The sequence below is a fragment of the Rhinolophus sinicus genome, chromosome 14, assembly GCF_057876585.1.
Source record: "Rhinolophus sinicus isolate RSI-liver-muscle chromosome 14, RSI-T2T, whole genome shotgun sequence".
In the NCBI taxonomy this organism is placed as follows: domain Eukaryota; kingdom Metazoa; phylum Chordata; class Mammalia; order Chiroptera; family Rhinolophidae; genus Rhinolophus; species Rhinolophus sinicus.
Genome location: NC_142514.1, coordinates 130,402,288 through 130,429,465, shown reverse-complemented (window position 1 = coordinate 130,429,465; position 27,178 = coordinate 130,402,288). Strand labels below are relative to the sequence as shown.

Here is a 27,178-nt window from a genome sequence, read left to right as displayed (position 1 = left end):
TGCTTATGTTAGAAATATAACTGAAAAGAGCAAGGTAAAAAACTTAAAATTCAGAATGATCTTAGTACTGTGAAAACTGGAGCACAGAGTGAAGAGTTGACCATTCCTCCAGTCACTGTTTCTGGTGTCATATTTAATTTCTCAAGTCATAACAATAAGAAAAATTCTGCATCAAATATGTGGGGCCGTTTGTTTTGTGAAACCAACCAGTGAAGTTAGTGAATAAGCCTGGGAGGGAGTGAAAACAGGAGAGGAGATGGGAGAGCAATGCCAAAGCAGAATGGAAATGAGAGTCCAGAAGGCAGACGTTCAGGGGCTTTTCACTTGGATGGTGAGTATGGATGACAGAGATGTGTAAGGAAGAAATCCAAGCAAGTTCCCTGGTACTCATAGGTTTCTAGAAGAAGCTAGCCTAGGCTAACAGGAATCATGCTTTTGGTGGATTCCTAGGCCACGTGAGCAAGTCATGGGGTTCCAGGACCTGACTCACCACCTGCTTAGAAGCTGCTGCAGTCGTGGTGAATGGGGAAATTTAGTCAGACCTCTCTGGAAAGAGTAAGCAGTGACTCTTTGAAATATTACTTCGTTTTTTAAGTAACGGAATTCTGAAGTATTTTCACATGAGGGAGACACAAATTACAGCTCTTGATTTCTCCAGCACCCAAGTCTATACAACACTCCATTCTTCTGAACATGGAGCACCTTCTCTCTATGGCCACAGGGTGGCGTATAGTCCAAGCAGGGTCTATCACAAGCCTTACCCCGGCCATTCCTGGCCATGGTGAGTGGTCCAGTAGGTGTGGACATGACCCACGCCGGGCCACTTTCTCCCAGAGATTTCTCAAGCTGAACCTAGAAAAGATAAGAGCTGTAGCCGAGAGGCTGTGAGTCTGGAGCTGCCTGTGGTGTTCGTTCCCAGTCCCTGAAGGACGGTATCCGAGTTCCAGATTCCAGCCTGGGAGTCCCCAAAGTAATATAGGTTTCTGCAATACGTCTTTAAATTCTGTGGGCTGACAATATATTTCCAATAAATCCCTTTGCTTGGCTTATTTCTAGTTAGATTCCCAAAGAAAAAAATAAACGAAACAAAGCCCTAAAACATGCAATTCAAGGAGATGCTTCTTTCCAGTTAAAAATATATATACTTATTAAAGTTATAGCTTTTAAGTCTCACTGGCTCAAAAGTCTGCCAACTGGACTTCACTAAAAAATTCAGGTTGCCCTGAATTTTTATAATGCATGAAGGTCTCATTTCACTTTTCTCTTGTAGCCCAATTAGATTAAGGTTATGATTTATACTTTCTTTTCCAGGGGAAAAAATATAATTATAAAAAATTATAATTCACTTTACAATGCATGAAGGTCCCATTTCGCTTTCCTCTTGTAGCCCAATGAGATTAAGGTTATGATTTATACTTCCTTTTTCAGGGAAAAAAAAATGTGACATGAAATCCTCTTGGATGTCGTGAGGCAGATGGAAGTACTGTGGGCAGAGGCAAAGAGGGTGTTTCTGCTGTGTACTCCAGTTATTTGAAGGTCAGGGACCTGGGGATGCAAGGACGCTGGCAGTCCTAGTCCTAGAATCAATCTCATTAATGCTTTGGAGCTGTCTGCACGCTGAGAGGTGGCTGAGCAGGTAACTGAAAGAAGGGCTGAGAAAGTAGCTTATGAGTGCTATGAAGGGGCAGGAGCTGGAACAGGATTTGCACTTCTGCTACTGTTCCAGACTGACCTTGGAGGTGTGCTTCCACTCAGCTCATCTTGCCCCTCCTCGAGGTCAGAACAGGAAGAGGAAATAGAGCTAAACTAAATGTCCCCCTAAAAGACCTTGACGGACAATGGGAAGGGTGTTGGTCTAGGTTAGCTGCTCTGACTGGCAAGTGGGTAGAAGGTTCTAATATTCGTTTGGAGGAGGAGACAAGCACTCTAGTTGTTTTCAAAGACATTTGTTAGACCCCTGTTGCAAGATCTCACACTCGCCCACCATCCAGGCTTCCCCTAAACTATCTTCAATTAGTGCTTGTTTTGAGAAAGGCAAGCTAGTTGGGTCCTCAGGAGGAGTATGTTTTATATATTAAAATGACCCAAAAATGTTGCTATGGAAAAATTTCGAGAATGAATGTTAACTTATCTTCAAAGCTTTTCAAATACTTTCTTAAAATAAAAAGTCTACTCTTCCTAACATAGCCCAAACTTCCCACTTAGAGGAAATAATGTCCAGCGTTGCAGTAAAAACTCTGGAGAATATTAGCCCAGCAGAAGTTATTTAGCCTTGCTAGTGAATTAAGATTTTAGGATTCCTAAATAAAGTATTTAATTTAAAATAAGAAGTCAGATTAATTTGACAACACAATTAAATCATATAATAATTTATTCTAAGGGTTTTTACAAAATACTTTATGAAAATTATACATACATAGGAAGTACAGTATAATTTAACAATTTATATTCTAATTAAAACTTCGTTGCAAAGCATGGCTGTTACCACTCTCGTGCTGTTTTCATATAGTAGAGTTATAAGAAAAACAGAACCTTATATATGCAAGGTTTTGGGGGTTTTGCTTTTTTTACATACTCTATTACAAAATACAGGTTTGAGACCTACCTTAGGAGAAAATTAAGCCAAAAACTGAATTCCACCTTTGGCCAGTGGGTGGCACCAAAGCACATTTGAGACTTCGTTTCAACAGGGGTAAGAGGGAAAGCAGTTTCTCAAGACAGAAACGCACACAGTAAATTCAGTCTCATTGCCCTGACATGAAATTCCATATTTTAGTAGCGATTACAGAGTAAACACTTCTCTTATGGTCAAATTCTTTATCATCACTGACATTCTGCACTTTTTTTCCCCTAGTAGGAGTATCTTTCTGTCACTTCTTTCTGCAACCTACCTAGTCTCAGTTCCTGTAAGGATTTTCAATGATCATGCCCTCCTAACTGCAGCAAAAGATTGTGGTGCGAAGCACAGGACGGCAATCTAGAAATCTTTTCCTGTTGACAGCGCCCCACATTTAATATTTTTTGGCAGCTTTTTCATTGAAGCAACAGCTGCATTTTCCTAGCTTTCTCAAATATCTTCTTTAATGTTGGAGACACAAATACATTACACATTTTGTTATTATTTAAATCTCTTGGGCCTTGTAACCAAAGAAGTACATGCAGGTTGACTTTAACATGCTTCCGTTAGTCGCAGCAGATGGAAGGTGAGGTTCTCTGTCCACATAGTCAGATTTTCGAGATCAGATGCCACCTATGGAATAGTTGTCAGTGGAGGAGCCAATGGGTTTTGGTTCACTTGGAAATCTTGGCTATCAACAGCATTCTGAGAGGCAGGGTTGCTTCAATCCAAGTGTTGGGGGATTTTACCATCTTTTCCCAGAGAGCAACTTCCTCTGAAGTAGAGTCCATCCAATCCACTTCAGTACCATAGCTTTTACCTGAAAAAAGGAAGCTTTGCATTTAGAAAGGAATAGCTCCTTGAGGGAGAAATGGGTCATTCTTTAATTATAATCACCAATGGAAGACACCAATGGAACATCACCAGGAGGGCAGATCTGGGACTCAATATAAGAAAGAATGTTTAACCATCTGAGATGTTCAACAATGAGACACTCCATAACGGGGAGTACTCCAATTACTCCCAGAGTAATGATTTCTCTTTATGTTCACATAAAAGCTAGATGACAATCTGTCAGGGGCATAAGGGAGTGGTAGGAAGGATTCCTGCATTGGGTTGGAAGTGACACTAGATGATCTCCAAGGAAGTGTGGTTACAGCTTCAGGGTCTAACAGACTCAATTTTGAATCTTGGCTCTGCTACTTATTAGCTCTGTTGCTTAATTTCTTGGCACGTCAGTTCCTCTGGGGCTAACATTAGTAACTATTCATCGAATTGTTGTGAGGATTAAATGAAATCATAATGCAAATAAAGCACTCAGTACAGTGACTAGTGCTCCATAAGTGTTAGTTCAAAGCACACTTATTATTATTCAAAGCACACTTTTAGCCATGAAGGGCCATAAATGTTTTCTCAGGAAAGAGTGATAATGAAGGCTTTCCTGTCCCCCCTCCCCCGCCACACACACAATAACATAAGCTCTGTGTGGATAGATACAGCATCCTGTTGATTTTCATATCTAGAGCCCTTGGCACACAGCCTGACATTCCTTCACTCATTCATTTCATTACACTTAACAGAAATAAAATATCTGTTTTCATTAGGAAGAAGCAAAGCAACAAACTAACCTCTAGTGTCTCCAAGAAGCATTTGGCTCATAGGGAATTAAAAACGTAACAAATACCTGTTCCAAAGCCAATCCGAAGACCTCCCAAAAACTGGTTGGTTAATTTGTGATGGTCCCAGACGGTAAGCTCCACACAGGCTTCCATTAGATCTTCAGGCCTGAACCCATCGTACACCATAGTGTGGTTGAAGACAGGGTTGTTGGTTTTCCCCACCGCTCTTGTCTTCTGACGACTTTTCCTACTTGTATCTGGAAGGATGATACTATGAAAGGAAACATCATTGTGAGAGCATTTTACTTAGACAGTGAACATTCATGCTTTCAGTGCGCTTCAACATAGCTACTGAAGATTGGTGGGAGGAGTGGGAGAAAGGAGTGCAGAGAAACGGTGATGGGGGGCGGGGGGTATCCTGCAGGAAAGATGCTGCATGTTAGAGTGGACCAGACTCACTTTGAATCCTGACTCTGCCTCTTATTGGCTGTGTATTATAGGGAAAGTTACTTAACCTTTCAAACACTTGCTTACACATTTATAAAATGGATATGGTAATGTCTACTTCATAAGGTTAATATTAGAATTACTTATCAAGAAAATAACTTAGTTCAGTGCCTGCATTGTAGCAATTGTTTGAGGATTCCTTTAAAATTTGGAAGCACGGTCTAATCCTGATTATCTGTGATAGCCTAAGGAATTATTAGTCTTGTACAGAATTGAAAAAGAAGAGAAAACTTTCCGATTTGCTAGATTTGAATTTGGGAATAAATTATATTATATATCTGCAATCATTCCCATTTAATTTATGGTAATAATTGAATTAACTTTACCCAACCATGGCCCTTATAGAGGCTAGGTCTGAGATACAGTCCTGAGTTGGAAAAATCTTACCAGCTGACATCAATGAAGTATATATAGGGAAAGTCATAAATAATGTCATATAAACTTAAATAGCTACAACTGGTCTTCTGGTAGAATCTATATAGATAAAATTAGAGGGAGCTAGGTCAGCATAATAGTACTTGCTTAGTTACTATTTACTAGATACCAGGCACTTATATGTATGACAGAGAAAAACGTTTGCCACTTAAGAACCCAAATTGTCTTAAGCGTTAATGAGCTAACTATTAGTATGTGTCTGTTTAGCAAATAATTTTCCAGATATTTGCAGGCTGATGCCAAAGGCCTTTAACAAATGGGCCACAAAACACGTGCTTCACTAAGGTCCCAAGGGATATGACATCCCACCATTAGAAATTTAGTACCGAATATTATCCCAGAAACAGATGAATGAGGTGTGATTAAAAAAATATGATGAATATTTAAATTTTTAAAAATGTATTACAGTAAAAGACACATTGCCATTAATCCCCTTGAAAATACTCCCCCTCACTTTGAACACATTTATCCCATCGTTCTTGCCACTTTCTGAAGCAGCTCTAGAAGTCCTCTTTTGTGAGTGTCTTTAGTTGTGCTGTTGTGGCTGCCTCGATGTCCTGAATCATTTTGACTTTGGGGAAGAGCAAGAAGTTGCATAGTGCCAGATCCAGTGAATAAGATGGGTGAGGACACACCGTAATGTTTTTATTTGACAGAAATTGCCATATACAAGAAGTGATGTGTGACACGGAATGTTGTCATGATGGAAGATGAAGTAAAAACACTCACGAAAGAGGACTTCCAGAACTGCTTCAGAAAGTGGCAAGAACAATGGGATAAGTGTGTTTGAAGAGAGGGGGAGTATTTTGAGGTCGATTAATGGCAATGTGTCTTTTACTGTAATAATTTTTTAAAAATTTAAACATTCACTGTATCTTTTGATTACACCTCGTACCTCCTAGAAGACATTACATATCTGAATATGTGGTCTCTGGTTTAATTTGTATATATGCTCTCTTATCTTTATAATTTTAAAATTAAATGAAGCTTTGGGGGTTCATGCCACAGATCACTCTACTTCATGTAGCCACTGTCTCAAGTTATTTTAACTATGAATGATGAGTTTCAGCATCACAGATACAGAGAACTAAAACCAACCAACAAATTGTACAACTGAGGGAGGCAGAGTTATCAATTTACCATTTAACAAAAGAATTTAGATGGCTGCCCCTTAGCAATGGTAGATCAAGGCATTCCTTCACCCAGATGTGTACTTCTCCAGTTGTAGGAAGCTTTTTGTCTGTAATAGAAAAAAGAGAAAATATAAAATTTCACTGGCATTCCTCTCTTGGCAATACTGCATCTAAACATGCCAATCAAAAAATGGCCTGGCACAGTGATTCTAGCTAGTGCTTGATGATATGATCCTAATTAGTTAAATCTATACATTCTTTATTATTATTATTATTATTATTATTATTATTATTGGGGAACAGTGTGTTTCTCCAGGGCCCATCAGCTCCAAGTCATTATCCTTCAATGTAGTTGTGGAGGGTGCAGCTCAGCTCCAAGTCCAGTCGCCGTTTTCAATCTTTAGTTGCAGGGGGTGCAGTTCACCATCCCATGTGGGAATTGAACCTGCAACCTTGTTATTGAGAGCTCGTGCTCTAACCAACTGAGACATATGGCCAACCCTCCAGAAGCTCAGAAGCAGCTCATTGTCTTCAATCGAGTTGTGGAGAGGGCAGCTCACTGGCCCATGTAGGAATCGAACCAGCAACCCTGTGGTTCAGAGCTCGCACTCTAATGAACTGAGCCATCCGACTGCCCTAAACATTTTTAACTATATCTTTTATAGTCTGGGCTGTACTGAGCTCAGACAGCTCTATGAAAATAATTTCTATTCATTCCAAGTACAGAGTATCACATCATTTTTCTTGGGTTTTGCTTGGCTCAATATGATCAATTATAGATATCAGGTGTGTGAGTCACCCATTTACTGTTACATTCAAAACATCTCAATGAAATGCATATATTATTCAAATGTTTATACCAATATCAATTGGGGCCAATGGGAGGCATTTTAAACAGATTGGAGTATAAAGTAACCAAAACAGGTACAGGCTAAGGTATAGTCACTCTTCTTCTTAAAAGTAGTTACACATTTTATAAGACTATTGTATAGACACACATGATAGCTAATATTATGGACAGGGAATTATTGAGAAGCTGGCTTAATCTGAAGTTGTTGTTTAGATTGGGTGCACATGGACAGAGGAATGCTATCATATTTTTCTGGATGGATTAACCCAATCAATCAATCAACAAGTATTTGCTGAGCATCTATTATGTACTCAGCTCTATGCTAGGAATGTCACTGAATATACAAGGAATACAGGAATCTATGTCCTCGGAAAATGTTTACTATTAAGGTAGAGAGAATAATTCAATCAAAACAATAAAAATGCAATATGGAATGAAATGCCAAGTTATTACTGTAATGCTCTAAAAGATAATATGATCAGTAAGGGTGAGAATAGTCAGGTAAAATTTTATGGAGGAGATGGGACTTCATCTAAGACTTGGATAGAATGAGGCGAAAATGAAGTCATTCCAGAGAAGAAAAACTACATGAGCAAAAATTCAGGCAAGGTCAAGCCCATCACAATACACGGTCCTCCAGAAATGATAGTAGGAAAAATGGGAAATGAGATGGGCAGAATTTCTATGCATGTTGGCCTTAAATGATAGGATTCAAATTACATATAAAAGAATCTGCCTTTTAGAAAGGTCCAGAAGTAACAAGATGGTAGTTTGGCAGCCATTTGACCTAAATGTTTGACCTGGCAGCCATGTTTGCTTGCCCTCCAGTAATTCTTCTCCTTCTCCTCCTCCTCCTCCTCCTCCTCCTCCTCCTCCTCCTCCTCCTCCTCCTCCTCCTCCTTCTCCTTCTCCTTCTTCTTTAACTGAATTAGAATGCCTTTCTCTAGTCAGTCACTGCCCTCACCATCCATTATTTTTTTTCATCCCATTAGCATCACTGCCTGGTTACTGAAAGTATTTGTGTGTGCAACCCCTGATTTCATAACATTCATACAGATGCTTAAGGAAAATAACTTGGGGAACTTGCTTGTGAAATAAGAGGTGGGCTGGCAGTCATTTCCTGCCAGTCTCTTGCTCCTTAACTGGGCTGCAGACCCGAGACCCTCACGTCAAGGGTGCATTTAGTTGTCTTGAGGAAAAAGCTTTCTCTCCTGGTGAGACCTTGAGAGTGGAAGACCAATGAGCTCTAATTTCTTAGGGGCTTCATATAAATTTTTCCAATTCCTGCCTGTGAAAAAGAACACTCAGGTTCCATTCTTATCACAGTACTCTCAGTATGTCCAGATTTTGAATATAGGACAATGCGCAGATACGAACTTTCGAAAGAGGTAAAAGTTAAAACAAGGACTATAAACTGGACTGGGGGTGGGGGGGGTGCAGAAATGAGAATTTTTCTCCTAGAAACAAAGTAGAATGGTGGTTACCAGGAGCCAGGAGAAGGGGAAGAGACCTGTTGTTGTTTAATGAGTGTAGAGTTTCAGATATACAAAATAAAAAAGTTCTGGAGATCTGCTTTACAACAATGTGAGTATACTTAACATTACTGATGTTATACTTAAAAATGGTTAAGATGATAAATTTTGTTATGTGTTTTTACCACAACAAAAAAAAAATGAGGATTTTTCTCATTCATAACTGTGAGTTGACTCGTTTCAACTATACAGTTACTAAGTTAGGAAGTTTGTTTAGGGCTTCACCTTTGAAAATAGCAAAGGATTCCTTGGAGGGGGAGGGAAAAGGAAAGGGCATAAATCTGGACAGAAAATCATTACATACCAGGAATTGGCTCTGGGACATACTGGAGAGCTAACTTCATTTCACCTCTGTTTTCTGCTTCAAGGGCCACTGGTGCTGTCTGAAAAATGAAGGAAAGTCAGCAGGTATGAGACACAAACTACTTACTGTTGGTTGGTATTCTGTCACAGCACCATATCTGCCCCATTTCTGGGATGACAGATCACTCATGAGTACCCTGGATTAAAACCACCTTCCCTATCAAAGCTAGACCATTGCTTTTATATCTGGGGTAAGCTATACTGTGTGTCTTGGAAAAGTTGCAGGTTACCCAGAAAACAGTTCCAGGCCCTTAGTCTCCGAGTTAGTGGAGGAATCACATGGCTTTCTTGGAGATGGGAGCGATGTTGTATGATGCTTTGGTTTTTACAGAAACACATACATTTTGTTAGTCATTCAGCCAGCACATCAAACAACTTACTTGTATTCTCTATCTTTTAAAGAGTAAGAAGAATGTGGGAATATGGGAGTAGGGGAAAGAAACCAAACATTACATTTTCAAAGCTGCATTAATTTAGATCAAATGAGTAGATGCCTGTAAGAGTAACAAAGACTGGCTAATAATTTTAAAGTGTATATCTATTAGGTTGGTGCAAAAGTAATTGCGGTTTAAAAGGTTACAAATAATTGCAAAAACCCACAATTACTTTTGTACCAACCTAATATTACTTTCAAGTATCAGAGAGATAGTTTTACTTTCAAATTCTGGTCCTTTAGAGCCTCATTTCCAAAACATGGTTATGCATCAGAAACATAAGGCAAGTTAGTTAAAAATGAGATAATTTTGATATCTTCTAAGGACTTCAGATCCAGTAACTCTTGGGTAGAGTTAGAAATAAGTGCTTCAGTGATTTTGATGCGATATTTGAAAACCATTTCTGAAGTGGAATTGTTTTATTGTGTAGACACTAAATAATGGTTTGTATTAATTATATATAACATATATTATATATTAGATAGATAGATAGATAGATAGATAGATAGATAGATAGATAGATAGATAGATAGATAGATAGATATAGGTATAGATATATGCCAGGGTGCCAGAAAAATATATACAAGTGCACACTCTGGCCAACGTTGCTCAAGCAGTAGTTCACTGTAATCAGAAGTGTTCGGATGCTGATGGTAACCACTTTGTGCACCTCTTGTAATTGCAGAAGTCAAACGTGACTTGTATTCATCTTTTGGTATTCGTAAATATTGAATATTACAATTTTAATACAGTTTGTTTCTTTCTTAAAATATGTATACATGTCTTTGGTAGTGTGTGTGTGTGTGTGTGTGTGTATGTGTGTGTGTGTGTGTATCAATTCCAGCTGTGATGGACTACTAGCTGGATCACACCAACCCTCATATTGGGAATAAAAAACTGATTAAAACTCTATTTGAAGGTGGCAAAGAATTACTGAGATAGACAGGACTCAAATGAACAAGACGTTGGAGTCTGACATTTTTCTGTTTTCCACTTTGAGGCTTTAGCTGATTTTATGTAGTGCCAAGCTGTGAGAATAAAAAGCCTAGCAGAAAGAGACTAAGAAGCAGAGCAGGGCTTTTGGCAGTCTCCCTGGGCTGAGGAAACAAAAACTAGAGTCCATGGCCAGCTCAGGAGGGATGGCCTCAGATAATACCCTAGAGTGGTTCTCACAGTACGGTCCCCAGGCCAGCGGCATCAGCAACGCCTGGGGACTTGTCAGAAACACGTAGTCTTGAGCCCAGACCTTACTGAACCAGAAACCTTGGGAAGAGGGCCCAGAAATCTGTGTTGGAGTAATTCCTTCAGGTGAACTGGATACACGCTAAAATTTGAGAACTACTTTCTGTAAGCTTTCAGTCGGAACCCACAGCCTAAGAACATGGGCAGACTAGATCAGACCACACGAAACCAGAACCCCGGTGTCTAGTCAGTTCATTCCCAGACTAGATTAAGGGGGGGTCTGTCCCTACCCTGTGTGTAAGAAGCAAAAATAAACCATCTCAAATGATCCCTAGAATTTTTCATACGCAATGTTCGGCATGAATAACGAACAAAAAGGCATACCAGGACAAAGCACCAAATGACCAAAACAAGATAAAACATTTTAGATAAGAGAGACTCACAAATGTGTAAGATATTGGAGTTTTCAGATGCACACTTTCAATAACTTGTTTATTGTATTCATAAAGATCATGTTAAGATGGAGAATTTTAGCAGAGACATGGACTTTATGAAAAAGAATCAAATGAAAATACAAACCTGAAAACTGTAATAATTGAGAACTTGTAAATAGGTATAACAGCAGATTAGACATAGCAGATAAGAAAATTATTGAACTGAAAGATTGATTAGCAAAAAATAGCCAACTTGCAGCATAGAGAGGGAAAAAATAAAGGAAAAGTAAATACAGAAACGAGCATAAGAGATATGTGGGACAGAGTGAAGAGAAAGAATGATCCCACACTATAGATAAGCATTCTGAACAAAAATGCAATGTACAGTAGCTTTCTCCTGTACACTAGGTCCCCAAGCAACCAACCAACCAACCAAGCAACCCCAAAGCTCTGAACTTACCTTCCGCTTCAGAGGGTACCACTTCAATTGTTTATTCTGTTTGTTGTCCCAGTCCCAAGTTTCCAAATCAAGTTCCACTTCCCCCAGAAAACTATTGCGTTTAAATGTATCTCGATGCCAGACCGACAGGTTCAGCGTCTGTGTCTTTAAGATTTCCTTTTCAACTTTATACTGCAGTTCAAAGAAGGAAATTAAAGTGAATAATATTATTTTCTGCCAAAGTTATAATAACATAGAGATGAAGAGAAAAGTCATCTGTGTAGATCAGATTTTCTCATCTGTTAGGTTTCAAGTCTCAAGAATATTGCACAGTCATCTTATTCTAAGTGTCTTCTTTCAAAGAGCTAAAATCCATCTTTCACAAAAGCTGATTTTCTTTGCCCCTCTGGAAAAAGCAAACCATGGCTCAAATATCATAGCTGGTAATAGCTTTCTGAAAACAAAAGCCAATTATTCTTTTTTTTTTTTACTGGATGTTTTTAGTTCTAAGTAGGTATAACATAAATCAAATGCAATCTGAAAATACAAATGAAGTTTAATCCAATGGTCTGTTTTCTACCTAAGGACAAAGTATACTTTTTAATAGACTTTATTTTTTAGAGGAGTTTTAGATTCACAGCAAAACTGAGTGGAAAGTGCAGAGATTCCATACAGCTCCTGCCCCCATATACACACAATCTCTCCCACTATTGATATCCTGCAAAAACAAGGTATTTTTCAAGAAAAGATACTTGATTTTTCCAGCTCTGTATGGTCAAATGGAAAATATTTGGCATCCTAACAGTTTCATCTAAAATGCAGTCAGTCCTTGATTATATATAATCATGGAAGGGATAATAGTACTTGGAATCTAAAAATAATTTCTATTTGGCTTTATGATGTACTACTTGAATATCCATTTTGGTTGTAGCAGACTTGCTTTTCTTTGAATTTACCATTTAAATTATCTGCCTTTTCCTGAGTATAGGGTTGAAGTAGCTGACCTAGAAATAGCTAGGGTGCTGAGGTATAGCATAGTCAAACTGCCATTAAAACTTGCTACAGAAAATTCACCCATGGATGACTGAGAGTTAATTTAACTCTACCTCTTTTCTCAGAGGATAACTAAATACTTGGGCAGAATTTTCAGAAAGAGGGAATGAACAACACTTTTTCTATTTGTAGTTTTAAATTATCTGTTCCTCATCACTTAGGCAGCATGGTACAGTTTGGGGGAAGAAAAGAATATGGGTATTTGAGCCAGCGATGTTTTCCATTTATCTGTCCTTCCAATAAACATTTTCTGGTGTACCTATCCCAGACACTGTACTAAGAGTCAACATTTATTAAGTGTTTAATGTGTACTAATCACTTCATGTATATTTAATGTTCACAGCTACTGTTGCAGGTAAGTAGGTACTACTATTATCTCCCCTTTGCAGATGTGAAGTGCAGACAGGTTAAGTCATTGACCCAAGAACACACAGTTTCTAAACAACACAGAGTTGGTCCCCGTCCTCAGAGAACTTACAATTTAATGGAAAAGCAGACAAACCAGTAAAGTGTTGAGTGCTAATAGAGTCTGTTATAAAACAAGAAGACGGAGGGAGCAGACAGCAGGGGCATTGAGGGGTCCAGGACAGCCTCTCATAGGATGAGGCATTTAAGGCTGTAGGAGGTAGTTAAGGATGGAATGTGCGGGAAATATTCCATCCTAAAGGGACAGAGAGTCCCAGCGCAGTGAGAAAATGTAGTTCTTCCCAAGCACAGAACAAAATCACAGCGACCTGAGCAATGACCACAAATGTGAAAAGATGAGGCTGGAGCTCAGGTTGCGAAGGCCCTGGTGTGCAAGTGAAGGATGGACTTGACCCTGAGGATAATGGGCATCCTAAAAGGTTTTAAGTGGAGAAGTAACCATCAGAATTACACTTTTAGAAGATCATTTTCGTTGCAATGCTCAACTGTATCAGCTATGTATCCTTGAGCAAGTCATTCTGTTTCTCTAAGCTTCTTTTGCCTCACCTGTAGGATGCAGATAATACCTGCCTGGCCGGGTATGTAAGGAATGAATGAGATAATGCATGCAACATTTATGGTGTATCATCTCATACAAAGCAGATTTTCCAAAAATGACTATTCCTTTCCTTCTCCTCTCTTGGTGACTGACTTCTTCTGTAGAGATGCTACTCAGGAAGATGTGGCTATTTAAACACATAGGTCACGATTTAGGATTTTCCTAAAGAGTTCATAGATACCCGCAATATCTCGTTATACACAGGATTCAACGTTTTCTTCACTACAAGTGTTTTCTTCTTGCCCATTTTGCCCTTGTCTGGTAACAGGTAAGTCTTCACATATCTAAAAAGAGAATTGAACAGGCAAGAAAGTCAGAGAAAGCTGTAGTGGTATTTCCACTTCTACTTTTAAAAATGCATTGAAAATTGACAGAAATAATTATTTCATGATAACGAGAAAAGCAGTAAGTAATAAATATCCTCACCAACACCTTTGTACTTAAAAGTTTAAAGTGATTTCAGTGGAATTGACAATTTTATATTGTTTTGAAGATTTTCAGAATTCTTTTCATTTGTCCTTATCTATTAAGGGCGTGTGGGGGGGTAGGAAAACAACAGACCTCAGAGTGCTTAATTCTATTGGCTTGTTTCCTATGAAGAAAGGCTTTGCAGAATTTTTTTTTAAAGTTTTGTTACTGTCTTTTGAAAACCAATGTCAGCACACACCCAATCAAACCATATGCAATGTAAAAAAATATATATATTGAGCCCACTTGTTTTTATAATGAAAGCAAAAAGAAGTGGGCTTATGCTAGCAAAATAATTAAGAATCAGACTTCTGCATAGGGATAGGTGGTAACACCATTTAACTTTTGCAAAAATCCTGAAGTGCAATTAAACCTATGAGTTCAAAGATGAAGTGTTAATTCCGCCTAAAGTTCTTCTGTAGAGTATAATTTAAATATGGAAATGATTTCATTCTAGAATTTGAGCTATTTCTGTACCACTGAACATTGTGAAGTGTGCGCCACATGTCCCTAATTTTAGAGAAAGTTTCAGAGTGTTGTGGAAAGAGCCTGGGATTCGAGCCCTCATTCTTCATTTTGCTGCTGACTGTCAGAATTTATGTAACAGGCTGCTTAATTTCTGTGTCCCTTGCTTCCTTATCTCTAAAAAAGAAGTAACTGGACAAGATGACCTCAAAAGCCCCTTCCAACTTGAAACATTTTCTGCCTCTCTGACATTTTTTGTGATTTGATCATTTTGGTATATGAATACATATAGTAAATAAAACAGCATTTCCCCACAACTTTTCCTTTCACACATTCCTTTTAACACAGTCACACCCATGCCCTCCCTTCAATTACTTTCTGTCCTCCGCAATTTCTACAAGATTAAGAGTAACTAAGAGACAACAGTGACCCCAAACTGTACTTACGGGTCCGAACGCTGTTTTTTAGCATCTGCTGCTGCTAAGTCTTTACACTGGGCCACAAAGATATGCAGCTCCTTCAGTGAGTCCACGTAGTCAACGGCAAACTGAATGCTTCCTTTCACTTCCAGATTGCCAAAGTCTCCACTGTAAACGCTCATCACACTGCCACTGACCTGAAAGCATCAGAAACATGCAGCGCTCATCTCTGTCTCGTTCTTGAACCCAACACACGGATCATGGATATAAATCAAAACTTGCTTGCCATTATTTCTCTAGTTTGCATATAAAAGCAATTAATTTAATATGGCATAAAGACACAGCAACACAGACAACCTGACATGACAATACATAGCCCAACTAGTGTTTTAAAAAATTGCCCCTAAAACACATAGATGAAAAGTGAAATGAAAAGTTATTTAGATTTTGGCTCGTTTCATAGCAGGGTGATTTTATGGTAAGGGGTATTCAGAATTCCATCTTTAGGCATGCTTAGTATTTAAAGTGTTAAAGAAAGGAGATGTGAGAAGCCCCAGGCACACAAATCACAGTGACACATTGCTCGATCCAATTTCCAAGGCACTAAAAAGGAATTTTACTATGTTACCCATCCACTGAATCTAGGAAAATGCTGACTGAGCCATAAGCTTTTAGAGGTCAGGAAGGGTAGAAAATGGATGATTGATGAAGGGAGTTTAAAGTCTTCCCCAGACCATGCATTAGATTGTTAGCAGCAGAAATTCAATTTAAATAGATCCTTAAAAAAAAAAGTTTGAGACATGTGAAGCTACCGTGTTTCCCCAAAAATAAGACCTAGCCGGACAATCAGCTCTAATGCATTTTTGGAGCAAAAATTAATATAAGACCCAGTATTATATTATATTATATTATATTATATATTATATTATATTATATTATTATTACATAAGACCTGGTCTTATAGTAGAATAAGACATGGTATTATATTATTATATTATATTATATTATATTATATTATATTATATTATATTATATTATATTATATTATGTTATATAAGACCTGGTCTTACATTACAGTAAAATAAGACCGAATTTTATATTAATTTTTGCTCCAAAAGACGCATTAGAGCTGATTGTCTAGCTAGGTCATATTTTCGGGAAACACGGTAGTTAGAATTTAAGCACAGCTTTATCATTTGTTTAGCATACCTGGGCCATGTACCTGGAGAGCTATGTACATGTGCAGGTGTATGTATATTAGAGAAATATTTGGATTAGTGTATGTAGATATATTTACATATATACAGAGGGTGTCAAAAAATGTATACACATTTTAAGAAAGGAAAAAACTGTATTAAAATTGTAATACTCAATATATACCAATAACAAAAGATGAATACAAGTCACATTTGACTTCTGCAATTACAAGAGGTGCTCAAAGTGGTTACCATCAATGTAATTTTAATAGTTTTTTTTTTTTCCTTTCTTAAAGTGTGTATACTTTTTTTTTTGGCACCCTCTGTATATTTCTACACACATACTACAAGCACACACAACTACCTCACTTTAAGAAAGAAGTTCTACATAAAGTCAAATTCTCTAAATCAAATGCGAGCAACCACATTGAAAGAACTTTTCTTTTAAAACCCTGTTCAGAAGCCTTCTATAAGGCACAGAATCACCTCTCCTATTCTTTATGGGATTCAGCACTTTTATTCATCAAGCTTGCTAAGAGAGTTACAATTCTGTACCCGCCAACAGTATATAAAAGCCTATCTGATATAAGTAGACTTTATAATAGATACCCATGTCTTGCACAGAAAAATTTAGTGGTTCATTTTGTTGGAAATTCAGGTTTATTTTTGAAGTGCTTACATCCAAAAAACCAGATTGATTTATAACGGGTATGAACTCTTTGATGCTTAAAAAAAAAGAAAAAGGAAGATGTAGCTAGCCAGAAGCTAATGGTGGTTTAGAAGTAAAAGCTTGTGCCTTTGGAATCTGCGAAACACAACAGGAGGCCATTTTACAGTAGCAGGAGCATGGCAGAGCGAGGTTCACGCAAGCGGTGAGATATTAACATGGAGCCTTTGTTTACATACAGAAGACAAGGACGTCATGCCAGAGGAGCTGCTAAGATTGGTTAAAGAGCTTGGGCTCTTCTTGTGTCTGCTGAGCTGGTAACTGCTTTCTGATGCTGTATCTGTTTCTCTGTCATCACTCTACAAAACATCATATAATATACACAAAATTTAAATGCAGAATGAGTCAAGATCAGAATCTCTGTTTAAAGATAATATTTTGGTATCCCACTGATCTATGATATTTCCCAAGGTCAAAGGACACAAGTGCTAATTGCCATGGAATGGGATTCAGGGTGGGCTGAGTGGTCTGCCTTGGACCTCACTAAAGGAGGACAGCAGTGCTTAGCTACCAAAGTAACAGAATGATTTTTTTTTTCATCTACAAGGTAGTCCCAAGATGATACAAAAGACAGCATGACTGTGAGCTTTCTTATTCTTTCTTAATATTACATATTTATGTTCCTTGAAGAACTTTACTGATATATATGAGAAATTAACTTTACCCAGACAATAAAATGTCTAAGTTTTAGTGTCAAACCATAAAATGTCATGCTTCATTTCTCTCATTATTAACATAGCTTTAACTTTCCTAAAAATCAAACCTTTTACTTATGACACTATTAAAGTAGGAAAAATAAATGCTAGTCTGATCTGTTTTAACTAAAAGTTATATATTTAAAAAAATTTAAATCACCTCATATGAATTTCTATAGCGCTACTGTGCTTATCTATTTGTTGCTATAGGGAAGTATATTAAATTATACATTCTACCCACATTAAGAGTTTAACACATTTATGGAAAAAAAATAGTAACAAAGTGCTTATTTTACATATGTCTCAGGAAATATTTACCTGGGTCAAGAAAGAAAAATAGCAACAATAAGTATTATATTTAGATCTAAAGTTTATTAAATGGCAGCTTTAAAACGTCATGGTTCAGAATGAGCTCCTTTGGAGGGTAGAGAGCTTATGAAGCATTTCATGGCTCCTGGGGTGAGGAAAACACCTTTATGGCGGAGGAGTTAGTTCATGCCGACATATTCCAGGGCCATGCAATTATGTATCAATATAACAGATGCCAATTCTAGTGCAGATTAAGAAAGGAGTTAAAGAAAAACAAAATTGATGACTTATATGGATGACAAAAGAATACTCAAGGATTAGAAAAAAAAAAAAAATCCAAGCCTTTCTAAAGTCTCTGTTGTTGCACTTTCCCCCACATGTTTGCAGCCGATTTCCTTCTATTATAGCATGTACTACATTCTACCTAGTATATCAGATGATTAGTTAATTGTTGGAAGGTCTTGTTGACCTGTAACACTGGTTTTCACACAGTTGGCACTCAACACGTTACTGATGCTAAGTCTCAAAGGGATAATGGACAAAGGAGTGAGGCCTGATTTCATCTCCACTTTCTTTAGTATTCTGTCCAACCCCCATGTACTTTGAAAGGGAAAATGATACAGCTTAATTTGACATCTCTGATGCACAAACTCAAATGATTTGGACTCTTGTGTGGAACTGAGACAGCAGGTTAAAACTGAAGGGCGGAGAAAAAAAAAAAAAAACAGGCAGGAACTGGCATTATTTGCCTCTCGAATTATTATACGGTCCATTCACATGACCCTCCAAGATCAAAGCACATTACAAAGGTATAAGAGCATAGAAACTCCACGAGGTGCCCACGGTTGGCCTCCAACTAATGAGTCAGTTTCAAAGAATGAGTGGTTCTTTCCAAAGGAACCTTAATGTGGGCTCTTAAGCCCATGCAAGAGCTGATTGTTTGCAGTTAACAGTTCATCTAAGGCCCAAGAATGGTGCCCAGAAGGTTGGGAGAGGAGGGGTATAATGTATGTGTTGTCCAAAGCTTTCTTCATATTCCATCTACGAAGAGAATGCTTGAGGAGGAAGCTTTTTATTTCACCATCAAAAATCAGACCCAACCTGCAAACAGTAATAGCTAACACTTACTGGGAACTCACTATGTATCAGGCACCACGCTATTTGTTTTCTCCACATTAGCTCGCTGAGTCCTCACAACCTAAGGAGGTAGGTACTAGGAAACCAGACCCAGGGATGTTAAGGAACTTGTCCGTGATCACACAGCAAATCAGCAGCATAGTCAGGACTAGGAATGTCTGAGGTCAAAGCTCAGACTCCTAACCGCCTGGTTGCAAGAACATGGAATCTTAGTTACGTCAAAGGACCTGAGTGACAGTACTAGATCTACTTTTTAGCAGCTGTGGGATTTTGGGAAAGTTACTTGACTTCTCTGAGGCCCTTTCTTCTTTTATAAAATGGAGAAAACAGTACTTACCGCATTGAGCTAGTGAGAGTCAGATAACAGAATGAATATGAAGTGCCTGATACTAATGAGGTACTCAGTGAGTGGTAGGTAACAGTCTTGTTCTCACTTGAGACAGTAACAGCATGGGAGTCAGATGTGGGCCTTGGTCCTGGTTCTACCTCTTTCTAGCTGAGGGAGGTTACTTCACCTCTCTTAGTCTCAGTTTCCTCATCTGTAACATCTGGGGATCGTGAGGGAGCCCACCTCGCAGGGCTGCTGGAGGATTAAATGAGATAATGTATATAAAGTGCCTACACCCAGTAGACATCCTTAAAGTTTGCTATATCATTGTTAATTATTTTAACAAATGCTTTCAAGCTAGTCACGCTACCTAGACTAAGCTTCCAGAAATCAACTCTGCTCTAAACGAGGAGTAGTTAGTTCATGCCAACATATTTCTGCCTGGATTTCTTACTTTGTACCCACTTTGAAACAAAAGTCACATTCCCAAATCTATGCAATTTGACTTCTCTACCAGAAAGAGTTACCGTTGGAGTCAAATGAGACATACCTTGCCTTGTTCCAGGATGAACAACACTACCTCTATTGATATGAAAGGCAAGGGTCAGTCCTGCTGACCTCTTTGGTCTCTGCCCCGGCTGAATACAAACTCACCAACCTTGGCATAGCAAATCCACCTCTTTCGTTCCATTTTTTCTGAAGGTACAAAAGACAAACTTGCCTCATCTTGGAGAAATGCTGGAACAGACTTGCTCATCCTTTTGAGTTTGTCGGGGTGGGAAAACTGATTATCAGGCTGAGAAGGCACTGTGGAAACTAAACAGCAGCATTTTCGTTCAAAATTATCCATACAATTGTCAGACAAACATAAGGCATAAGTTGAAAACACACTTTTCTTTCATCTATGAACAGAGATGTTTTTGTAAAAAGGTTAAAGGTACAGTAATTCACATGCACGTAAGGTAAGCAACATGCAGTTTATAAAAGACATAGGGAAAACTAGCAAGGAGTTGAACCAAATAGAAAATAAAAATTAATTTAAAAACCGTTCGTTTTTATTGAACTGGAGCTGGATTTGAATTATAGTAAAATGTGCTGCCTATGCAATTAGGTTTTAACTTATTTTTTCACATCAGAATTTTGAACCACGAGATCTGTTAATTTATTGATTCATCTCCTTGAGATATATTTTTAACATGCTGCAGGCTGAAAACTATTTCATCAGACAGCAAGGATCTTTGTACACAACTCAATCACAAATGTGCCCTGGCTACTGAGTGTCTAAGAGGAGGTTTGTTTGTTTAGTGATTGTGGGGATTACTTTCCTGACAATGTTGCTCACTCAGAATTAGGAAAGGTTACAATTTCAAAATGAATTACTTTATAGACATTGAAATTATTTAGATACCTGTCAACTCAGAGAATTTTCAAGAGAGGTACCTAAGGCCAAGTTTAAATGATTCGAGTTAGGATACTCCAAGAATTTGATATGAAAATGCAGCAGATGGTTTCTTTCTGCTACAGTAAGAATATGTGCGGAAGTCATACTGTGTTTTCCTGAAAATGAGACCTGGTCTTATATTAAATTTTGCTCGAAAAGACGCATTCGGGCTTAAGTTCAGGGGACGTCATCCTGAAAAATCATGCTAGGGCTTATTTTCCAGTTAGGTCTTATTTTCAGGGAAACACGGTAATAAGATGATGAATTCTATTCCTAATTTATATAACTCTCTTTACAACACTGTTTTCTTCTTTGTCTAAGAATCACAATGTCTAAGCTTTTCTTGTAGTGATAGCTTTTATACTGAGTTCATATATTTCAAGGCACTTAGAACAGTGCCTGGCCCATGTAAGTAGGCTCTATATACGTATTTGCTAAACAACAACAATAAAATATTATGATAGAGGGGCAGCCAGATGGCTCCTTTGGTGAGAGCGCGAGCTCTGAACAACAGGGTTGCTCGTTCGATTCCCACATGGGCCAGTGAGCTGCGCCCTCCACAACTAGATTGAAGACAATGAGCTGCCACTGAGCTGCCGAAGGGGCAGCCAGATGGCTCAGTTGGTTAGAGCACGAGCTCTTAGCAACAGGGTTGGCATGGGATGGTGGGCTGCGCCCCCTGCAACTAAGATTGAAAATGGTGCTGTGCCCTCCACAGCTAGATTGAAGGACAAAGACTTGGAGCTGATGGACCCTGGAGAAACACAATGTTCCCCAATATCTGCCCCCCAGAAAAATATATTATGATAGAGATGTTTTAAATTATCTTTTCAATGTGAAACAAATATACTGACTTTGCTTTATCCCTGAAAGAGATGCTAAGAAAACATAAAAATCAAATTATATTCCTATATGTAACTCAAAAGTCTCAAATTCAGCCCTAAGCATTAGCTAAAGTCATCTTTAGTTAAATGAAATCTAATGAAGGAAAACTGAAAACTGAACTACACATATTAAATATTTGCTTATTCACATAGTTCTCACCTAGCCTTAGGCTCACAAATGTACCAAAATATATTTATGTGTCTCACAAGATGGTAACCCCCTTAATCACTTCCCGTGTATGTTTGTGTATGTGTGTGTGTGTGTGTGTGTGTGTGTGTGTGGATGTGGGTGTATTTGAGTGACTTATACAGAAGCAGTGTAAGATGAGGTCCCATGAGGGCACAGGGTAGCCCAATGAGTATGCAAAAACTTTTTATCACAATACTGTTCCCTATTATTTTCAAAGTATATCCCCTACTCAACTGTAGTCAGTTTTACATTTATTGGGCTTTAGTTATTTATGTTTTGATCACATATTTCATTTTTTCAGTTAATCATTTAAACATTTAAAAAAAATTTTTCAATTACAGTTGACAGTCAATATTATATTAGTTTCAAGAATACAGATCATGTATTTCATTTTGTCCTGTGGTAAGAATACACTCTTCACTAGAGAAAAAGAATAATCTCAGCCCAGGCATTAAGAGTCATCTTAGAAAATATCAGTTTAGAGAGAAATTAATTATCCAGAATTCACTACATAATTACTCTATTTGCCTTGACCAATAACTAAGCTAATCAGGAGGTCACAAATGAAGATGCAGATATAGTGGATGGATGAATGGATAGACAGACAGGCAGACAGACGGACGGACGGATAGACAGATGGACAGACAGATAAATATCTATGCCTGTGTTTTGTGTTCACTCCTCAGACTAAACATTGAACAAAACAGCAAGACAAAATAAGATGCCCCAATTTAAGGATTTGCCAGTTCCAAAGCAACCGAAAAAGTCCCTTTTACCCACCACCCCTCCGAGGGACAGCGGTCTTGTTTTCTCTGCCGCAGCAGGACAGAGAACACACACCAAGGGCTGAAGCCTGGATTCTCTTTTTTCCTAGGTAGCTCTTAAGACTTGGTTAAGTCATGCGCCAAAGCAGAGCAACTTCATCTCTGGCAGGGGGACCTCACGAGGACACTTTCAGATTTCAGACTAGCTGTCACTGCTTTCTAGCATTGGCACTTTGCTTCTCCATCTAATGGCTCCTCATTTAAGCTGCTCTTGTCATTAAGACCTATCAGCACATCCAAAGACAGGGGAAAATGTTGTTAAAAGTCCCATGGACGCCTAAGGGCAAGCACGTGTATCATTATCGTCAGATCTCCAGCGTCTAGGACTATGAAACTGACTGAAATCCGGAAGCTCGGAAGACACACACGCATACCTGCGTGCTTTGCTAGGCCCACAAACACCTTTTTAATGTCCTTTCTGTCCTCAACACAGTAGTCACAGGTAAGTATAGTCATCTTATGATTGAACAGAAAAGAGTGAAGAATCATTATCTTTGCTGGGCAGTGGATATTAATTAATGGAGGGATATTCGCCCCCACAAGTGTACATTTATTTCTTAAGATTCAAATGTTCACTTGCTTTACACACTGAATATATACCGGTTGAGTCCAGTTTTGAACCTCAGAACCTAAACCCTGGACATAATAACATTTGCTTCTACAAATATGCAGTGGCATACACAACCACACTTCGTACTAATTGTCAAAGTACAGTTCTTTCTTCGCTCCAAATAAATGATAAATTGCTTCACGTCTACAGTCTTGTGTAAAGGCCACAGAGATCCAATCCTCAAGACCATACTGCAACAGAAAAGCCACGTGATATTGGAAGGTGCCAACTTTATTTTAAGCCAAGACTCAAAGAGCAGAGAGACTAACAAAAGGATTATACTCACCATTAACATATATAGGCAATACCTGTATATGTATATAAAATAATTTTTTAAAATCTGTAACTCTCCCTCCATGGAACCACAAATTAATCTTTCAACACAGACAGTAGTAAACAGTTTGCAATAAAACCCTTGCCAGAATGAAATAGTTTTGTAAGCTGCAAGAGTTTAGTACCAATAATAAAGCTGTTATTAATGGGGTTAGTTATTTCAGTATATTTAACATCGTGTAGAGTGGCAACATTTAGTCATTTGTGAGAAAGATCCTGCTACTCACTTCCTGGTATGCATTCATTTGTATCTCGTTCCTGATCTGCTTTTTGATCTACTCAGAAGAGCAACATTGAGAATAAATACCATTTTAACAGAAGGATTAAAGAGACATGCAAGTAAAGCTCAAATGTCAGTTTCACAAGTGAGACTGCAGAATACATCTGACAGGTTTTCAGCTTGCTTTGATCCACTCCCCAATTTGACTCTTCCTTAGCTTCTTTAGGGCTCCTGTTCAACTGAAAATACGACATCCAGCATAGGAGCTGTTTGGTATCTTTCCTCCAATTTGCTAAGAAAATGGAAGGAGCACGGGACAAGGAGTAATGACACTGAGATTCTAGTCCTAACCCCCACTGACTGACTAGCTACAGGACCTTAGACAAGGCAGCTACTTTCCCAGAGCTTTTCTTATCTGTAAAATGAAGGTGAAAATCCCTGTCCCACCTATTTCGATGAGGTTGTTGTAAACAGAGTGAGAAAGACAAAACTATTACATAAAAGTAAGGAATGATCTTTGAGGATCTCTGTTGCTGCCTTTATATGGGAGAGCTCGGTGAATACACATTTTTATTATTATAGTGAAGGCAATTTAGAAAACAGAATTCCAGCATACAACTATAAATTATACATTTGCATGATTGCTGAACTATAAAAATCATACTCCTTTCCATCCCTCCCCCCACCAAGGCCCTATTCCATTATTCATTTTATATCGGAGCCAAGTGATAGCTGATGAACTGATAAGCTTCAAAATCTTCTGACTCCATAATAGTCAGAATCAGTTCATTTTACCCTTGGTCTATACTGTTATTTACATGAGCAGAGGCAGGATCCCCACTTTTGTTCCAGGATTTTTTTCTTTGAATATAAAGCTTTACCAGGTATGCCCAGGGAGATCTAAATGCTGAGAACTTGAGAATCAAATATAGAAACAACTTAACCGAGGAACCCACTCACAGGGAGCTCTGCTGCAAGTCAGAGTAGCAAAAATCCGCTATTTCCCACAGAAATACAATTTTCTATTTATAGAAACCCTCGCTTCCCAAGGGTCTCCGATGAGATCCTCACAACGCTATCACTAGCAGAAGCCTTAAGAAAACAAACAGCATTAAATGCACCAAGTCAAAACCATTTCATAATAACTTAGGCACCATTCATCACCCAGGAGCAAATGACGTTTCTATTTATCCAACAGCGTCATCCCGGTGACTGCCCAGAGCGCCCCAGAATCTAACACACAGACAGACATGCAAATACATAAAGATATTTACCATCTTCAGCACTACGTATTAATTCTTCTGGCAGATTATCTACTTTTGCTTGATCTGTTCAGGAGAAATTAACAAATGGTTAACACGGCTGACCCTTGGTGAGAAAGAACAATGAGGTTGTCCCTGAAAGCCCCCGGAGTTGGAAGCAATTAGTCAAGATGCAGTGAGGGGTGCAACCAAGATGTCTTCCCCCAAATACTTTCTCTTTAGATTAGCTACTTGAGCCAGTGCCATAGCAGGAGCTCCCATTTCAGCCCCGACGCAGCTTACATCAGCATACTGCTGCACACGGACTCCCAAGGGTTAGAGGGTTAGCTCAGAGAAAGCAATCGGCTGGCAGCAGGAGAAAGCATGGGGCTGCAACAGCCTCTCTATTCTTCTAAAAAGGGTGAGATGTTAACCATGACTAACACCTTCCCAAACCCATGGTCATTAACAAATATTTCTGTGTGTGCATCACCATTTGTGTACGCCTCTGGGAGCCTTGCTTGGGAAGTCAACTGAAGAGATGTAACTGGGGACCAGCTGCTAAGTGGAATCTTGGCAGGCGAGTGTGAGAGTGGGTATCGGTATTTGGAAGGGAGCGTGCAGGAATACCCATCAGCTGATGGTGATTTTTTTTTTTTAACCCTACACATTCCTGAGTACTTTAAAGCTGCACCATGGAAATAGCCTTAAGCTACGCAGGCAAGTTCAATTTGCCAAATTGAACAATCGGTGCTGAGGTTGTGTGTTTTGTTTTGTTTTGTCCTCAGGGCCCATCACCAAGAACAATCGGGGTTGTCCAACAACGGGATTGCATACCCCTCTGGAAGCATTCCAGAGGATGTGGGGGTTGGCCACCTGTTGAGGAGGCTTTAGAGGGAATTCCTGCATTGGAGGGAGTTTGGAATGGGTGACCTTCAAGGTCCCTTCCAAGCCTGAGATTCCAACATCTTTGGCAGGGTTAGGACTGCATGCCAAATTAGGAATACTGCCTTTGGAGCCCTGGGAATCTCTGAATTTTAGACATTGTTTAGTGGCTTTTCCCCCCCTTTTCCTTTTTAAATTCTGACTTCCTAGTCTCAATTGCAGATGCATAAAAAGTATTCTAAACATGACAATGGTCAATTTTTAATCATAAGTTTGGCAGTGATTAACTTTCACTCAATAAACTTTCTCATGACCATCTGCAATCCTGGGAGTATATCTTAGCTTAAAAATAATAAGAACAAAGCCCCTAGAAGTCATGATTGCTAAGTCCATTTGTCTGGCTCACAAGTCCCTATGTTCATACGTTATGTTTTATGTTAGTACTTCAGAAATCCTTCACCCATTAAAGCAGCAGCCAGTGGGGAATGTTGTGCCTTAAGTGTTGCGTGTCAGGTAGTCTTTAGGCTTATAGTTCCCGTGTCCAAAAGAAATACATGAAAAGAAGGGATAAAAGAAAAAGGAAAGTCCTTGAAGCCAGGGACTAATTCATCTCCACATCACGCAAAATTCATCAGACATCCAACACTGTCATGTACAACATGGTCACTTCGTAAATGCTCTTGACAATAGTCTGTTGATTTTGAGTCCCAGCTCTGCTGTATGATCCTAAGCAAGTTACTTGACCTCTCTAAGCTTCATTTTCCTCATCTGAAAAATGGGGACAACAACTTGACACTCACAGGGTTGCTTACGCCAGGTAAATGAAATAATGCATGTAAAACGCTTAGGCGAGTCTTGGCACCTAGTACACAATGTTAGTTGCTACTGCTAGAATCACTAGCTACTATCTTTTAAAACTCACTGTACTTGAATAAACATGCAAACTGGGATTCTTCAATGCAAGGAAATCTAGTGTTCTAGTAACCAAACCTCATGCATTATTTTTGAAGCAAAGTTCCAGCTGGATTAGGGTGAGACTCTTTAGCTCACTTGGGAAAGGTTATTCTCATCTGTTAAGCCCCCCTTTAGGGGGGTTGCCTTGCTTCACAGCATGCAGTGAGGCCACAGACGAGCACATAAGCATTTTGAAGCTTAGATAGGGGCATCAACAGTGGGGCAAACTT

At 38.7% G+C, this 27,178-nt stretch overlaps 1 protein-coding gene across 30 annotated transcripts in view; it reads right to left on the bottom strand.

The window, feature by feature from the left end:
• Positions 1–2,353: 2,353 nt before the first annotated feature.
• The window catches only part of SYTL2 (synaptotagmin like 2), a 104,430-nt gene continuing 79,605 nt past the window's right edge, over positions 2,354–27,178 (bottom strand). For 8 of the 30 annotated variants that reach the window (XM_019739596.3, XM_019739605.3, XM_019739597.3 and 5 more), the window contains 11 exons: positions 25,143–25,196; positions 23,876–23,923; positions 20,088–20,182; positions 17,077–17,196; positions 15,002–15,171; positions 13,804–13,906; positions 11,567–11,737; positions 8,998–9,076; positions 6,319–6,418; positions 4,302–4,507; positions 2,354–3,437 (listed from right to left, as the gene is read on the bottom strand). In XM_019739596.3, coding sequence (XP_019595155.3) covers positions 3,292–3,437; positions 4,302–4,507; positions 6,319–6,418; positions 8,998–9,076; positions 11,567–11,737; positions 13,804–13,906; positions 15,002–15,171; positions 17,077–17,196; positions 20,088–20,182; positions 23,876–23,923; positions 25,143–25,196 — 1,292 coding nt within the window. In that variant the 3' untranslated portion in view covers positions 2,354–3,291. Of the gene's footprint in view, positions 3,438–4,301; positions 4,508–6,318; positions 6,419–8,997; positions 9,077–11,566; positions 11,738–13,803; positions 13,907–15,001; positions 15,172–17,076; positions 17,197–20,087; positions 20,269–23,601; positions 23,624–23,875; positions 23,924–25,142; positions 25,282–25,412; positions 25,495–25,602; positions 25,792–27,178 lie in introns of those variants that run through there. The other 22 variants (XM_019739598.3, XM_019739606.3, XM_074335644.2 and 19 more) reach the window with 16 other exon arrangements.